Raw genomic sequence first — 18329 nt, forward strand, 5'->3', positions numbered from 1 at the left:
CAACACACCCACTCAATGGCACCACTGACCTAGACTTTGCTCCTGGGACTGGTAATTTAGGAAAGGGCATTTGGAATTCTCAACCAGAGTGGTACTCTGCCTCACCAGACTAAAACTCCAGGATTCCACAGGATGGAACCTATGGATGTTTCTAACTATGTTGAGTCTATGGTGCATTCTCTGCTTGCTTTATGATCAGTGCTATTCCCTTTTTTTAAAAAAAAATCAGCAGCCCCAAAGGTCATGATATCAAGTCATCAAGGAGCCCTGGTGGTGCAGTGGTTAAATGCCTGTACTGCAGCCACTCACTCAAAACCGTTCAATACCTGCCAGGGCTCAAGATCAACTCAGGCTTGCATCCTTCCGGGGTCGCTAAAATGAGTACCCAACCTGTTGGGGGCAATTAGTTTATAGTTGTAAACCTCTAAGAGGCTGCTTATTTCAGTATGAAGCAGTATATAAATGAAGCTGCTATTGTTCTTCCTATATAGCTTATTATATATGGGGATGTTTAGCCTGGAGAAAAGAAGGTTAAGAGGTGATATGATAGCCCTGTTTAAATATTTGAAAGGATGTCATATTGAGGAGGGAGCAAGCTTGTTTTCTGCTGCTCCAGAGAACAGGACCCGGAACAATGGATGCAAGCTACAGGAAAAGAGATTCCACCTGAACATTAGGAGGAACTTCCTGACAGTAAGGGCTGTTCGGCAGTGGAATGCACTTCCTAGGAAGGTGATAGAGTCTCCTTCCTTGGAGGTCTTTAAACAGAGGCTGGATGGCCATCTGTCAGGGATGCTTTGATTTGGATTTCCTGAATGGCAGGGGGTTGGACTGGATGGCCCTAGTGGTCTCTTCCAACTCTACGATTCTATGATTCTATGATTCTATAACATGGCACCTAATTACATTAAAAGGAATTGGTGATATCCAGAGTAGATGGGAACAGGAAGCATGCAGCCCTTCAGATATTGCTGAACTGCAAATCCCAGCAACCCTAGCCAGCATAGCTGAAAATGTGGATTGCTAGGGGCTGCAACCAACCAACACATGGAGGGCCATTTGATTCCCAACCCAGAATTAGAGGACTGGATGCAAAGACTTGCAAACTCTTTGTAGTTTCCAAAGAGGCCACGAACTGTCATACCTCTAAGAAGTCATGTTCACATCCAAAACCTTCTAGGTTAAAAGAATGGAAAAAGAGAGAGATGGTGTGATTCCTTGGGGATCGTAGTATAATGGTACAGTCCAAGTTATGAGGATAACCATTGGGCCAGCCTGGGCTTTTCAAATAACCAAATGATTGATTGTATTCTCTGCTGCAGCCTAGAAGGGGTGCAAAAATTATTTCTACATTTTATAATGCAGAAATTATACATTACACACCATACCTTTAGTGTTCTATCAACTATAATTATATGCTAAGCAAATTGCGACAGCTGAAGAAACAGGTTAAAAACTTTACCTGAAGCTTGATAGGAGAAGCGAAGTCCATTGTTAGTCAAATAGGCTTCAGATCTAAAAATTACAATAGCTGTTCGCCTATATGAATAAAACTCTGGAATTGTAAATTTTTCAGAACCACAGAAACGGTGAATGTGACCAGCATGTTCTTGATTGCCCTGAAATGTGAAAATCGTAGGTAAGTATAATAAGACACTGTAAAACTGGTATTTGGTATGCAAGGAGATCGGATAGAATAAAACAAAACAAAATAAGGAGACTTTCCACCAGATTGTGGTATATTATCACAAAAAATATTTTGGTACCACGGGGAGGGGTTGTATGCTTGTACATACAGCTATTGTAGGACCACAACTTAGAAAATGTAATGGTTTTGACTACGACTCCCAGGATTCTCAAGCTACCATTCTGGGAATTAGCAGTAATGTATTCTAGGAACTGTAGTCCAAAACAGCAAGTGTTCCACGAACATAGTGCTTTGCAACCTATGGTGTGCCATTGTCACCATTTATAGCCATGTGATGACTGATAGTGAGTGCTGAGTGACTGAGGAGGTTTTGCAAGGAGACCAACCCCTAACAGGAAAACCACATGGACTAAGACTGGGAAGTGTCACTGCCTGTACAGTGAGCCCTTGGTATCCACTGAGATTTGGTTCCAGCCCCCTCCCCCCCACGTGGATACCGAAATCTGCAGATGCTCAACTGCCATTAAATACAATGATATAGTAAAATGGTGCCCCGTATATAAAATGATAAAATCAAGGTTTGCTTTTAGGATTTATTTTTTATTTTGAACATTTTCAAGCCTTGGATGGTTGAATCCACAGATGCAGAATCTGTGAGTATGGAAGGCTGACTGTACAATGCTCTTTAGCACTGAACAGTCCCCAAGAAAGAAGAACTTGGTTGGCTGACTTACCAATGGTGAATCCTGAAATTCTACATAATTCTGAGAGCAGTCTTGGCTGGAGGATAGGTGGAATTCCTGAACTACTACCTTGACTTGTTGCTCAGGAGGAGCATCAATGACCCATCTGCAGAATGTAAGTGGTGGGTATGCATTGGGAAAGTATGGGGAAGTGGCAGTCTGCATGGCAGAAGTTGCATTATATGTACCTCCACACAGTCCTGTAAGAAATAACAGTACAGTACATCAGTTTAATTCTGTTCTAGGCATTCCTTCCTTTGTATCTTTAGCTGTGGAACTACAGCAGTGTTTACTTTACAATGTGCTCCACTCATATGAGTGAGACTTCTGGGCTATATGTGTTCAGCTCTAAAGAACTAGATGTGCAAGTTCATAAGAAATCAATGATATCTTTCCATTATTTACTTATAAAATATAGTAGTGGAATAACTTTTATATTAACAATACTAGAATATCCTAGAATATACTTTCCAACATCTGACAGATGAAAAAATGGCACACTCCTCAAAGTGAAAAAGTAACCATTGCACCCGTAAACTCTGTTGGTTGTACAGTGGGCCCTTGCTATCTGCTGGGGGTTGGTTCCAGGATCCCTTGTAGATACCAAAATCCATGGATGCTCAAATCTCACTGAATACAGTGACATAGTAAAATGGTGTCCCTTATATAAAAAGGCAAAATCAAGGTTTGCCTTTTGGAATGGATATTTTTTGGATTATTTTCAAGCCTTTTATGGTTGAATTCGTAAATAAAGAATCCATGGATACAAAGGGCCAACTGTAGTTGGATGAGGCCCCATGTGGGCTGTGACTCCCCCTTTTTTGGCCTTGTGGTGTGCTTTTTTAAATTTTAATTTAATTTTTTTTTTAAAAAATAGTTTAAATATAGATGAAGCTGTAAAATAACAAAGCTAAAGAAAATTAAGAGGTCATCTATATAACAACATAACAATAACAGTTATAAGCACAGTGACAACAGGGTCAGGGCTTCTTTGGGGGCAGGTCTGGGAAGTTGGATTCTCACTGGAGGAAAAATAGCTTCTTAATTGACATTTGTATTTCTATACAGTCGGTCCTTCTTATACACAGATTCAAACATCCACAGTTTGAAAATGTTCAAAAAGTATACATTTCAAATATCAAACCTTGATTTTCAATTTTTTTTTAAGGGACACCATTTTGCTATGTCATTATATTTAATGGGACTTGAGCATACATGATTTTGTTATACACGGGGGATCTTGGAACCAAACCCCAGTGTATAACAAGGGTCCACTGTACTTATTTCTTTGCTTTGAGATTCCCCCCAAGATGTGTAAAATAAAGGAGTCACAACATGGTGTAGTAGTTTGAGTGTTGGCCAGTGTTACACACACACACATTCACTTGAGTTTCCTATACTTGTTCTGTGTGTGGTACAATGGCTTTAGCATTGGACTATGACTGTGGAGACTAGAGTTCCAATCCCTGCTTGGCCATGGGAACCCAGGTGGGCAAGTCACATGCTTGTAGCCTCAGAGGAAGGCAAAAGCAACACCCCCATCCCAAACAAATTTTGCCAAGAAAACCCCATGATAGGTTCACCTTGGGACTGCTATCAGTCAAAACTGACTTGAAGACACACAACAAAAACAACCTATTATTGTGGGGAGGTATACTTACTGTCCACAGTGGTGTAGGTAGCATTGAAACCTGCTGTTTCTACATACATATCAGTGACAAATTTAATAGTTAAAAAGTTGCCAGTAGAAAGAAAATGCGGTGGAATGTTGGAGCCGCAAAATGTGCCAACTAGAGTGTCATTTTCATCACTACCATCATACAGCTAAAAGACAAAAAGGAGAGAAGTATAACCTTAAATAGAATAGACAGGACAACCTGCACAATTATAACTTGGTTGAATAGCTGGCAGTTATAGTTCAAGTGCTCTGGTGCCACAATAAACTATGATTCCCAGGATTCCCTAGAACTGAGCCAGGGCAGTTAAAGCAGTCTCAAACTGGATTATTTTTGCAGTGTGTTTTGGACCATAGTCTTTCCCAGTGGAGGGGAAGTGATAATCTAGAGGTTTGTGTGTAAGTGTTAGTTAGGACAGTCAGAGACAGAGTGGAGACCAGTTATGAAGAGAGAAACTGATCAGATGTGAAGAGGGCTTGGGGAGCTGGGAACGCAGAAAGAGTTCAGGGAGTTCATGTTTGACTTAACTGTTATATAATAAATCTTTACTGGTTTTACTTTCTACAACCATGTGTGACTGTTTGCATTTAAGTATTGAAAGAAAGAACTGGTCACAATTTTCCACAGTGAACCTAGTGATTAGTACAGTCATTTGTCCAACACAGAGGTCAGCATGACACCCAAGTAGCTGATCCAGGGAGGGATCTTGTGGGTAAAATGGCACGGTGAATGACAGGAACCCTAAGGTTGAGACTGGAGGGGAGGGCAGTCTGGATAGGAGTTCTGTCACACTTGGAAATTAAAACTCATTAGATTTATGAAAAACTACTCCTGGTGGAGATGAAAACCACCAGAGATGGTTAGTATGGATCAACACAATCTCCTACTTTCTGGGTTTTTTTTTACTCTTTGAGGGGAATGGCTAAGGAGACTATCACAATGAGTGCTTCCATTTCAAAATTCATACTTTGCTAACACCTTTTAACAGTTCTATGAAACTACTGAAACTAAGGTCAGAACAAGCCAAAGAGAGAGTGTTGCATTTATTAAAATCTTACTTTGACATAGTCATATCTGCAGTTGCCCAAACTTGCTGCTTCCAGGTGAAAAGTATTGAAGGTGAGGTTGATCTGCTTATCTGTGGGAGCAACTATCATCCAAATACATTCCAAATCTTTATCATATCTGCCATCCTTATTGGAATCTGGAGAACCAAAGCTATAACTTGAATTTGTCAGAAAACCACCACAGCCTTGTCGAGGACCTGTTAAAAACATAGATTTAAAATCTGTTACATTACTTGATATCAGTGTCTTAAAATACAAATTGTATATTTTTCTTGCAGTATGTTTCTTAATGGTTAATGTTTGGGGCACAGTTTACATCACTTCTATATTTTACAAAGGATTTAGCTAACTACTGAACCTTGTGAATGGGATTCAGTTCTGAAACCAATTCAGTTCAAAGCTATAAATTTGCCAAAGTATGGAGGACCTGAGGAGTAGAACCATACACACTTCCAACCTCATCATATTAAGTAACAATTGAGAAGACTTCTTACTGTGCAGAGCTCTCTCCTCACAAATGACATTGTTAAAAAAGCAGGGTGGAACACTATGAACACAAATTTGATTTACACAATTTATTGAATGTATAGAGGCAATGGGAAGCACAATATAGCACACATAATTATCCCCCCAGTATGCATTCAACATAATATGTAAAAAGATATTTCATGCACATAAGACATTAAGTCTTTCAGAAAGCAACATTTGAGTAAGACATTTAATTTAATATTATCTACTAGTTCAAATGTATTGAGATTTAGGATCAAGCTGTAATAGTATGCATCATCATCATCATCATCATCATCATCATCATCATCATCATCATCATCTTGAAAGAATTTTCAAAAATATTCCCCCACAAAATGGTCAAAAATGAGTTTTTCAAGGGTTAGGAAACACCAAGAAGAATAATCCTAGATGAGCAAGAATGATCATAGATAAGCAAGGATCTTTACACCATTTTCTTCACAGAAAGTATTTTGTGCAGAGTAAGTCCCAAACTATAGATAGTATTCAAAAACTGTATTGTTTTTTAAAATAATATTTACAGTTTAGGACTTATTCTGCACAAAATACTTTATGTAAAGTTTTTGAAGAAATTTTTTGCAGCAAGGAGAGAAAATTACTTATCCTTGCCTGTAAGGACAAAATTTATGAAGATTTACATCCCAATGTAAATTCAACAGAGCTCTTAATGGCTCTGTATAGGCCAGTTCCATAAACAGTTGGTCCTAAAATGAAAAGGTTGCCATTAGCTAGTTGTGGGAAAGAAACTTGGTTAGCAGAAGTTTGGAAAGCCCTCAATCATCCCATGCTCAGCATTATCTTGTGGACTTTCTAATTACTTTTGGAAGGGACAGACTATTTCTGATACTGGCTGAATTGCTCTTGCAGCCACATGCTGCTGCTAAAATACAAAGCAAAAGCATCAAGCAACTTTTTCATACTAATGTTGTTTTCCTATCTTCAAAGTAATGGGAAATGCAAAGAAAATAAAAACCTGTTGTTATATAACAGAATTCATTAGAAGGAAATAGAAACAAAGTCTGCTTTCTGTTTTTTGATCATATCACAGATGCCTCTTTTTGAACAATAGGAGGAGCTGTGTCTTTGTCTTTTAGATTTCCAAAGGCACAAAAAAAAACCCTTCTCAGATTTGACAATGTAGATGTTCAAAATTAATCACACACATCTGTATTCAGGAAACTACCTATAAGTGACCCAGTTATTGGAACTTCTGAGCATAGGGTACTTGCACATTCTTAGATTAACATAGTTTTCAGAGAAGTAGCAGAGTTAGTCTCTTGCTGCATAACAAGGAGGGGAAGAAATGTGGTGGCGTTTCTTTAGTGTTAAAATTAGTCTTAAAGGTGCTGCCACATTTCCTTTTCCTTCTTCCTTTTCTCCTTCCATTTCCTTCCTCCTTTTTAGATTAATATGAGTTTGTTCACTGCAACAAGGAACACTGGGGAAAGTTTCTCAACCATGCAGAGGAGGCTGTATGGATGGAGGCTCTCAAGATATGCCCAACATGTCCACTGAACAGGAGCAAGAAACACCTGTTGCCACCACACTGTCATATATTGTAAGTTCAGCTTTTCAGTATCTCTAAGGGGGGGTAACAAAGCAAAGGATACAAAATTGCTGAAGTTAGGAATTCATGGTCTTACAAACAATTCTTGTGAGGAACTGTAATATTATGCTTCCTCTTTAATTTAATGTCTTCCTCAACATGGTAACTGGGAACCATGCACCTAGTGGTAACTTTCCATAATATTGTCTTTTCAGGCAGCTGGTTCGAAGAGGTAACAGTAATGCATTTCAGGAGAGATCTGTGTGCTGCTCTGCACATAAGAGAGCCTATTCCTTCCAAGATAGCCTAGACTTCAAATGCTGGTGGAGCATATAGCCTCATCACCAAAACTGAGAAAAGTTCAAACACTAACAGTCCATCTGGCTTCTGTACATGGAATGGGAAGAGACACCATCTTGTTGGTCGTTTCAAGCAGCAACTTGTCTTGATCCAGTGGCAGATCCTATAAGATATAGTTTTCCATCGCATTGGAGGGCACCAGTTGAGCTTTGAGGACAAAGAGCAAGACACACATCACGCACATTTCTTTCCTCCTAACCATTCCTGCCAGTCCCCACCCCATAGCCTCCATTATCTGAGATGGACCTTCTTTCAGCACAATGGTAAGAGCTGCATCAGCCTTCCCTTGTGCAATGACTCTTCCATCATTTTGAAAACTTTAATTTTCTTTTGGTTTTAGTAATTGGAGTATGCTTTTATCATTATTATTGTATTTTAACTGCCTCTTAAACTGTTTTCAATTAATGCTTTAATGTGATTATTTAGGTTATTTTTTTTAATGTTTCTATTACCCATTGTTTTAATTCATACTGTGAGCTGCTTTGTGTTCCATATTGGAAGAGGGGGTATAAAAGCAAGCAAGCAACCCACCAGTTCTCTCAAGTATTGTTGAGTGCCTTCAAGTTGTTTCTGACTTACATCCAACTTTTTAAAAATGTGGCAAATCCTTAGGCAATCACATTTGTCCATTAAAGAGACGATGAAAAAACCACCTCGAATCAACAGAAATACCTGCTTCTTAAGTTCAACAAAACAGTTGATCAACTAAACAAATCAAGATCAGTTTTGATAAACTTGATAAACAGTTTTAAAATAGTTGACATTTTCTCAGGAGAATTTGAAAGCTTGCTCACTATTCTCTGACCATGGGTCCATCGAAGGTGTTACCTCACTTTGGCTTTCATTAATATATCAAATGTAGTGACTGAATGAGTGCATAAGCTTCTTTGCAGCCCCAAGTGCTGTCAGTTAAAAAGCAATACTATCCCCCATTTCTTTACACATAATGTTTCTATTATTGCAACCCATCACTAAATCTGCCATTCTTGCAACAATCTTTTGTTGCTGACTGGTTTGGAACTGATGAAAAGTGGCTTCAAGCCAGATATTGAGAACTGCGATGTTGGGTTTAATATAGCTCATGTTCACTGTGACAGCTATATTAAAAGAATGATGATTCTGACTCAAAGAGGGAAAGTGCTATTTTTTATTAAAGCTAAACTAATAGAGAATTGCATTGGTTGGAATGGTGCCAATATTAATGAAAGAATGAACAATAAATGGGTTATATTTAAAGCAGAGGTCTCTCCCTCAACCTCCAATTCAACGTATGAGCAATATTCAGTCTGCTCAGCCAGAAAGGACATAATTGAAAATACTTGTGGTTAATTATAAACAAATCTCTGGTAATGAAACCAGCCAGTATGTCAATTCAACCAGAAAATGTTTCTTATCAGGTACTCTCTTGCTTTGTTGTATTTTCTTTCCCCACACCACAGCTACTGCCTTTTTCTTTTTTAAAAAGGTCCAAACTAGAAAATGGCACTATACAAACCACCCAAAAAGGGAGGTCTGCCAGCATCTTGCTTTGCTGCACAAGGGAGCCGCAGCTGACAAACCGCGCGGCTCCCTCACACAGCAAAAAGGACCCGCAAAAAGCTCCCTAACCCTACTGCGGCTGCCGCCATGCTACATTTTGCCAGTCTGTATCCCACCAACATTACTTATCTTGCTTTGTTGTATTTTCTTTCCCCACACCACCACCATCACGATCACTGCCTTTTTCTTTTTAAAAAAGGTCCAAACTATCATGTCCCTGCTTCAAAGAATGAGGTAGATACAGCAGAATCAGCAAAAACTGGAGCCCACACTCTCCAGATTAACTACAACCTCAGACAGTGAAAATAATCCTGGTAGAATGTGGATTGAATCTTTGTTGTTCACATGCATTTCGAATGCATTCAATTAAGTTTGGGAGGTGCCAAAAAAACCCAATTAACCCAGGATAATCTATCTTGGGTTTTTTCCCCCCAGAGTTTTCAGAAAAGATTCATTTTGCCAACTGTGTGAATGACCAATGCAAATAGACCCGGGATAAACCAGGATAAAACTCTGCATGCATTGAATGTGCTTTGACTACATCCACATAATCATCTTTATTCGAGCGCTGACATGTGTGAGCAACCAAACAGATGCAGTTCCAATTAAAAAAAAAGTGTGAACAACAAAACCGCAATACTTGAGCAAGATTATTCAGATAGTCCTGTTAAAAACAACAACATCTGAATAGGCATCTGAGTGCAGAGGTTCAGGTTTAAACAATTAACTCCTATTGGCGCGTTACAGAGCGCCAAAAGCTGCGCTCTGCCTGCGCTGTCATTAGCTGTGCCGAGAAGCCCCAGCGGCCAAACTGTGAGGCTTCCTGGCGCAGCTAAAAAGAAGCTCCAAAATGGCGCTTCTTCTTGCGTTGCGGAAATGATGCGACGAGGTGCCAATGGTGCACTCGATGCATAATTTTCGCAACGCTACATGCGGATGCTAATCGTCTGGCATGCAAAAATGGCCACACCCGTGTGTATAGGGCACGGCCATTTTTACGCCCCCGTCACGTGCTAGAGGTGAGGCCGGTATGGACGCTAGGTCCTCGGCCAACCCCTAGCACGTGACGGGTGCGGAACGGGCCATAGCTTCCTTTTAATTCAACAAAGTGCTCATCTCTCAAAAAAGAAAAAAAAATATATCCACAAGGATCAAGCAGAAATAATAATTATGGGTAACAAAATTGGTGTGAAAATCTTATATTCACTGATGAAAATGGACCAAATCCAGAAGTAAGGAAATAAGCAATGCTTAGATTAATCCAAATGAGTTCACCATTTCTGTTCACCTCCTTCCTAGAGTTAATTACAGTGACCTAAAACATTGAGCAGAACACTATAATCACATTACCCCATCTCAGTTCACTAATACAGTCACAGAATAATGTACTCATTATACATTAATGAAGATTTGTGTTTCAGATTTGATATGTGGATACAGTGCTAATACAAAATATCTTGGGGGGTTTTCTTCTGGTAGGTGGGAGTTCCTTTAAAGACTACTTCTACAAAAGCTTCCTGCTGTTTGCCTCTGTATTTGCTTTAGATTTAAGCATAATAATTCTTTATAAAGATGCACAAAATCTCCCAAACTACTATTTCAGCCAAGCCATGTTGCACTAATTAACGGGACTAATTCATTTGTATTTACACTATATACTGTATATCACATTCAGCCAGCATAGGACCTATGCAAAAAGTCTTCTGATCTCTCAAAGACATTCCAAACAAGACTGGACACACCCCAGGACAGAATTATTACCCTTGAAAGTCCAGAATGAATACCTCCAAATAGAAGAAAGGGAATCCTTTAAAACACTAATCAACTAACTAGCAGGGTGTGAAAGATCATTGTTTTATTTTATGAGAATATCTATGAACGGATTATGTTTTATATCTTTGAACCTTGCCAAATCTTAGCAAATTGAAAAATTGTTAATAACTGTGATTGCAGTGGAAATCTGTGAGTATATGATGTTTGGCAAAGGAGACAATGCTCTGATATATTCCTTATGCTTCTGTTTCATTTTGACTCTACCAAATAGAAAACAGCTACTAGCTGTGTGGGGATGGGATGGAGTTACAATGACTCAGTGTAAGACTATGTTTCTGTTACACCACAAAGGCTTTTTGTCAAAAAAAAAAAAAAAAAATCTGGAGTGCACACTTTACAAAACCTTAAGAGTTACTGCCTCTTTCTTTTCTCTCCAAATTTCGAATTAACAAGCGAAAAAAACATGGTAGATAATAGGTAAGAGCTTTATGGATAATCCTTCTCCTCTGATCATGATATATTCCAATATTATGAGACGGCTGGATTAAAAGTCAGTATTCTTAATGTAAGAATATAAGAAGAGCCATGATCGACCTGACAAAATGCCAATCCAGTCCAGAATTCTGTTTTCCACAGCGGTCATCTATATGCCTATAGAAAGCATACATTTCATAGATCAAAACCTGGACACATGTGGCCAAAGGACATCAGAGTGTGGTCAAGATGGCAAAAATGATTAACGAGGATGAATACACAAGCTAGGAGAGGCAGTAGCAGTTTGCTTTTTCCTGAGCCTACTGGGAAGGGGAGAATTCTGCCCCCACTCTGCCTCTCTCCCCGCTGAATTAATTGAATGAACATCTGCTCTGTGAATTCAGTTTGCAGCAATGGTAATATCATGAGGGTAAAGAGGGAAAGTGAGGGGAGGAGGGAGAAACTGGGACATTTTAAAAGCAGCTGAAAAAGTAGAATGACAGATGATTAACTGGAATTGTCCCTGATATATCAGAAAGGCCACAAGTAAGACATGAGTGCAACAGAACTCTCTTACTCGTGCCCTCAGCAACTGGCACTGACAGTTATACTGCCTACAATATTAAAAGTAATATATAATAATATGTATATAACATCATCCAAACAGTTATAGCACTATTGTTCTACTTTAACTGCCATGGTTTCATGCTATGAAATCCTAGGATTTGTTGTTTAGGGAGGCTGTGTTTGTGATAGTACCTTGTGTTCTCTACAGAAATGTTATTTTCTGTGCAAATTTTTTTTACAGAGTTCTCTCTGTGTGTGTTTGCAGGAAACATGAAGAAAATGCAATCTTCTGTAGGAAAAAGTGATTTTTGAGAAAAAAAACAAAGTATAGTAAGTTCTGAATTACAAATAATATTTGAAAACTTAACAGTTTTTGAAGACTGTCTGTCAGTCAGGAGGAAAATGGTAAAATTATTCATTCTTTCCTGTGATTTTTTTTAACAAAGATTTATATCCATATATCTGGCCCATTGGCCAGAGCCATCCCATCCCTGTTTTAACTCTAAAGCATGCTATTTCATTATAGGATGTTCAGATTTAAAGTGTTGGAAGTTATACACTTGGATTTCACTCTTACCTAGTGTCTCCCTGAAAGATGCTCTCCATCCATCATCTGCTCCAAAGGAATCAGTAGTAAACAACAGAAACAAGGTATTCGAGGAACTCTTGATAGTGGGAGGAGAAATTGCTCCACAGAATTTGCCAAGAAGTGGAGAAGCGATATTTGGTCCATCATACACAGCAACATAATCTTTGTAGCACAAAGAAGAGACTTCAAGGCGGAAACTGTTGAATCTGTAAAATGAATCGCTGGATCATTGTATAGTTCTGCTTTGCTTAACATTTATACCTATCTTAAAGAGCAGGAAAGGCATGCATTTAGTAGTCTGGAACCATGAAGGCAAGCACCATGAATAAAAAGTTCTTTATCCACAGATTCAACCACCCACAGCTTGAAAATATTAATACACACACACACGCACACATTCTAAAAAGCAAACCTTGATTTTCCATTTTATTATGCCATTGTATTTAATGAGACTTGAACATCCACGAATTTTGGTATTCATGGGGGGTTCTGGAACCCAACCTCAGTGGATACCAAGGGTACACTGTATCTTTAAACAACATATAATTTCAAGTGAAAGAGGTTTAAATAAAAGAAAAACACTCAACTGTAAAATTTAAGGGCATTCTGCTTGAGAAATCAGGTCAGAGCTTGTGCAGACTATTATAGGCCCTGTCCAGACGGGCCAAAAAGGACTCCCTCGTCACGTCCAAGGGGTGCCTCGGGGTGGCACTTCTAGACAGTCCTCACTCCTCGCATGTGAGGAGGGCATCAAAATTGGCGGCGCCCTGTACAAATGGGCGCTGCATAGCATCCACGCGTCACAGCACCATTATGACATCGCAAGTGCACTGTTGGCCCACTGTGACGTAATGGCGTCTCAAGGAGAACCCGCTTTTCATGGGTTCTTTTTGGTCCGTGGAGAAGCCCCGCGGTCTGAAAGTTGCAGCTTCCCTGTGGACCCAAACTAGGCGCAGGGAGACCATCCTTTTTGGGTGGTCTGTACCCCACCATAGTTTCCCCATAGCCCTTGTGCAGACTAATGTACCATAGAAGAGCTGCTGTGTTCTCTGTTTGGGCCTGGATCAGCAGCAGCCAATTGATCCATCATCATGGGTAAAAATAAAAATGAAAAGAGGATTCACTACCCACACAGTGAAGATGAACTGGAAGCCCTTGGACTGGGCTCTAAACCCTTACTTGCTGCATGCACAGTATCCTGTGTAGAAGACAGCCATGAAGTTAATGCATTATGCTGCCATAATATGACTAATGAATAGATCAAGTTTCCATGGGCAGAGCAAAGGTCACAAGATGAGTTCAACTCTCATTATAAAACAGTTCACAATCATTGTGAAGCACTAAACTCTTCCAGAAAAATTACTTACTGGAATACAAAAGTATGTATTGTACAGTCATCCCTCCATATTTGTGGATTAAGTATTTGTGGATCTGATTATTCACATATTACTTTTTCCCCACTGCCTTTGCTTCTGCCCTATACATGACTGAAAAATATATATTCTCTCTAGGCACTTGTAGATCCTCCAGCACAATTTTATGGTCAACATCCACCAGAAACTGACCATCAAGCTGGTCAGTCATGGTGAAGGACCTACAAATGCATATAGAAGTATTCTCTCAGGTAAAAACAGAGGGCCTTTATTCATGGTTTTTCCATGGTGATCCTGTGCCCCTAACCCCTGAGCAAGTTGAGAGCCAACAGCAGAAGAAATGCAAAGGAAAACTAAAACCAGAAACAAATGCATTTTCATTTAATGTAAATTGCTACTGGGTTAACATACTTGAGTGCCACTATCTTGTTGGTTCCAACGGTGATATGGTATGAACAATTCATATTGTGATGATACTCAGTAAGTGAATGGGTAGGGCTCTTGATTGTGCCTCTGGTTCTGTTAAAAACACCACCACAAGCTGCAATGAAATGCACACACTAAGAGATTAGTGAATTATAATAAAACCCACCATGTATTAATATTCCAGAAATGTTTTTCCTGTATACATATTTTTTTTGAATGTAGCGCTTAACTTGAAAGTAGAAACCATGGTTCCATTTTGTTGGTATCTCTTGAGAAAGCTCTTTTTTATTTATTCAAAGGCAAAAGTGTCAGTGAAGATTCTGGAAAAATATTCCAATCCACTTGTGAAGAAAAAACAACCTCTATAAAATCTGTAAATGGAGTATCAGGAGACAAAATGAGCCATGGGTTACATCTTTGGTCCCTGCTAAATCAGGTGCATTTGTGTCCCACTGAAATGAATGTGAAAATTTAGTCTTGACTAACTATCCCCATGGACTTTAGTGGAAACTAAATGTAGCTAATCCTATTTAGGTATAAGTCCACACAAGCTGCCTTTCTAGTTCAAAAACTGGACCTCTGAAGGCAACTTCAAGCTAAAACTAAAATCAAATGATGTACAAGAAGAAGATTCAAATAAAACACAACAAATCATTCAAATTCTTTTAAAAAGAGAGAGAACCAAAACATGCCTTCCCCGAAAGCAAAAACAAACCCTTTAATTTGTAGATCAAAATTCAACAGTAGATAGCAAGACACCATGGAGAAGAAAGCAAAGCAGATCTCTTAAAGCTGGATGTTCCACCAAGTGAGTTCCACAAGAAAGACATCCTATCTGTTATATTCTGACAAATTATTTGCTGGATGGTGGTGGCATATCATGATGGTCCCTGACCATAGACATTTATGTGTAATAACAGTAATTACTATTTCTTACATCATTTGTACCATCACTGGTGCATGGGAAAAACCTTACAACAAATTAAACCTTTAAGCTAGATGTGAAGGGAGATCCTTACTTTTCAGAAGTTAATTGGGTGCTTTTGTAACTGTTGAATGAATTCAACAGGGGAAAAATGTTTTCTTCAAGAGCCATTTAACAACTTGTATGGGTAGGAGCCAAGGTACATTCAAGCTTTCTTTGCTTTCCCCAAAATGGATGCAGCAGAGTCAGAGAAGAGGCTCAGCTTTTGTCACAAGTCCCAGCAACTGTGCTCTTTTTAAATAGTCTTCACTTGGCAAGTGACTGCTTTGGACCCTCTTGACAAATGGTCCAATGCCACTGCTGCTTCATTTATAAGGAACTAGTCATCACATTAACCACTAACATTGCAAAGAAAATTCTTTAAAGGACAATGATCATCCTGATGCTTGTTCTTCACTTTCATTTACAATAGGGGGTCTATCAAACACTGCACTTTGGACTTTTGACAAATAAGGACTAAAGCCCAAGATAAAAGGATAGCATTCATGGTGAGCAAGAACAGAATTTTTTTTCTTTTTTCTTTTTGTCTTTTACAAAAACTAGAGGGAAACAGAATGTTAATTGCTAGAATCTGCTTTCGATGGGCCAAACAAATCCAATAAAAAGACTTAGTCATACTTCCTAAATGTCAGAAGTCAAAGCTCAGACATCAGCAGCCAACTTGAGTGAGTTATGAAGGTCTCTTTCATGAGTAACTTAACATTGTCATCCTTCAATGTTATTCCATGCAGGCAATGGCTACCAGGGTGACTAATTTTGAACAAAGACACTCGATTTCATGCTTAGGCAACAGCCATTTGTCAAAAGTACAGCAAGGAGGAAAACATTCACATTTTCTAACACTAGTACTTACTTGATGCATATAATGGAAGTTCACATATCCATTAACTGTTAGATTTAGATGAAAATACTTATATGCTTATCAGTCTCAAGGACCATAGTGTAGCTGAGGCCAATATGACTGATTTGACAAGATGTCTTCCTTGGATTAAAAGAAAGAGTTCCTCATTGCCCTTATGATTCCTTTCCATTTGTGGAATAGTCACTACTGGACCATGCACTTTCACTTGTCCAAAATCATTTAAAAATCATAAAAATATAACAAACTGGGGGAGCTTTGCTTGTTCAAGCACCACAGCAGTATAAGCTTTGGCTCTACACTCAGCTTCTAATACTGAACTGCCCCAACTTGCTTTTTGGCTCCAAGGTAATGCTTTGGGTCTTTTTCTTATGATCTATGTCTTCTAGCTTGCCCAATTTCACCACCTTTTCACATTTAATTCCACCATATTTGCTTATGTTTCTTGATTCTAAAACAGGCCTCTGAACACACACTTGCCATGCATATTCTTTGTACTAACAAGAATGTGTCAGATCTTATCTGGCAGGTGCTTCCCACCACTGGTTCTCTCTCCTTCACAGCATCAATGAATTGCCTCTTGCTTACAAACACACACTATCCAAGACAACAAAGTAATATGCTTATGACTACTCACGTATTATTCTGTAAGTGGCCAAAAATCCAATGCCAACAGTATCAGAGTCTGTGTAGAAGTTCAGCAGAGTGGGTCCAAAGACGCTGACAGGATCAGGAATTTCATTACCACAATATGTTGCCACAGGGTATGGTGTAATGCTGGTCCCTTTGAAAATCTTTACTCCATCATAAGCACAATATTGTAAGGCATTCTGATCTGAAATGTACAATAGTTCATGATACTGTTATGGAATTGTTTTCCCACCTATTCCCTACAAACCCCATGTGCTGTTTGTTGTTGTTGTGTGCCTTCAAGTCGTTTCCAACTTATGGCGATGCTAAGGTGAACCTTCCATGGGGGTTTCTTGGCAAGATTTGTTCAGAAAAGGTTTACCATTGCCTTCTCTTGAGGCTGACAGCATGTGACTTGTCCAAGGTTACCCGAGCTTAGAATTGAAGTTTGATCTCCAGAGTTGTAGTCTAACTCTCAAACCAGACTAAGCTAAATCCTCCTTTTCAAACCCTATCATATTAGTCAGGCTTGGTATCAGTTTTTCCACAAGTATACCCTCCAACATTTTGCAGAGAAAAGCAGGGACATGTGTGGGAAAGCAACATCAGAGTGTGGTCAAGATGTCAAAAGTTATTAATGAGGAAGAACATACAAACTAGAGGCTGTAGCAGTTTGCTTTTGTCTGAGACTATAGAGAAAGGCAAGATTTTCCCCCTCCTCTCACTCACACTAATATAGTATAAACTGCTTTCACAATTTGGACCCACTTTTCAGCAATTGAAGTAAACTGAAGAGAAAGGGGGAAAGTGGGAGGAAGAAAAACTGGGGCATTTTAAAAGCAGTTGAAAAAGTGGGATATTGAAGGATTAATAAGATCTGTCCCCGCAAATTGGGACAGTTTGTGCATACAGAATTGGTTCATTTGCATATTTTCTTATCCCCTTAATTAGTGGTACACATTAATAAAACAACAGAACTCGTACACAGGCCCTCCCTCTTAAAAAAAACAACCCTCTGCTAGTCATCATGTGTTGCTATGTATGATTGCAACTAGTTTTTTTTTCTGTGTAAGAAATCTTTTACCATCGGGTATATAAACAGAATTTTGATGTTCTTATATTGTGACCACAGCAGCATTAATTTTTGCAGTATTTTATCAATGGGTATATTTACGCTTATATTACATTGGATAATTTGAGTAATGTGGAGGAGTGGGAGATGCACATGATCTGGAAGAACTGAAAGTTACAGCAGATTGCCTGGTGCATTCTACTAAATTTATAACTTGAGAAACAAACCAAAGACAATTCCTAATCAATTGGTTCCACTTCCTAAGCTAGACAGGAAGATTCATAAGTCCAGCATTCTAGATGAAGAGAGCATCAGAAGCACGAACACACTTCAGCCAAAACTTCAGTAGTGAAAAGCCTGAGTGAACATTTTTCAGGAACCAGAAAACAGTTTTCAAATTGTGGCCTGTAGACCAATGGTGGTTTCTGAGTTTTGTGCAGAAAGAATGCAGCCCAATTAACTTTACTTAGCCCT

General features: G+C 39.0%; 1 protein-coding gene across 1 annotated transcript in view; it reads right to left on the reverse strand.

The window, feature by feature from the left end:
- CUBN (cubilin) overlaps positions 1–18329 on the reverse strand; it is a 147553-nt gene that overhangs the window by 5951 nt on the left and 123273 nt on the right. Inside the window, exons 50-57 of the mRNA XM_089534019.1 lie at positions 16791–16988; positions 14295–14424; positions 12499–12716; positions 5126–5331; positions 4053–4215; positions 2383–2591; positions 1463–1619; positions 1145–1323 (exon numbers count right to left, since the gene is read on the reverse strand). Coding sequence (XP_089390145.1) covers positions 1145–1323; positions 1463–1619; positions 2383–2591; positions 4053–4215; positions 5126–5331; positions 12499–12716; positions 14295–14424; positions 16791–16988 — 1460 coding nt within the window. The remainder of the gene's footprint in view (positions 1–1144; positions 1324–1462; positions 1620–2382; positions 2592–4052; positions 4216–5125; positions 5332–12498; positions 12717–14294; positions 14425–16790; positions 16989–18329) is intronic.

This window comes from Sceloporus occidentalis, unplaced genomic scaffold (assembly GCF_023333645.1).
Source record: "Sceloporus occidentalis isolate IW3139 unplaced genomic scaffold, rSceOcc1.0.p SCAF_7, whole genome shotgun sequence".
NCBI classification, from domain to species: Eukaryota; Metazoa; Chordata; class Lepidosauria; order Squamata; family Phrynosomatidae; genus Sceloporus; species Sceloporus occidentalis.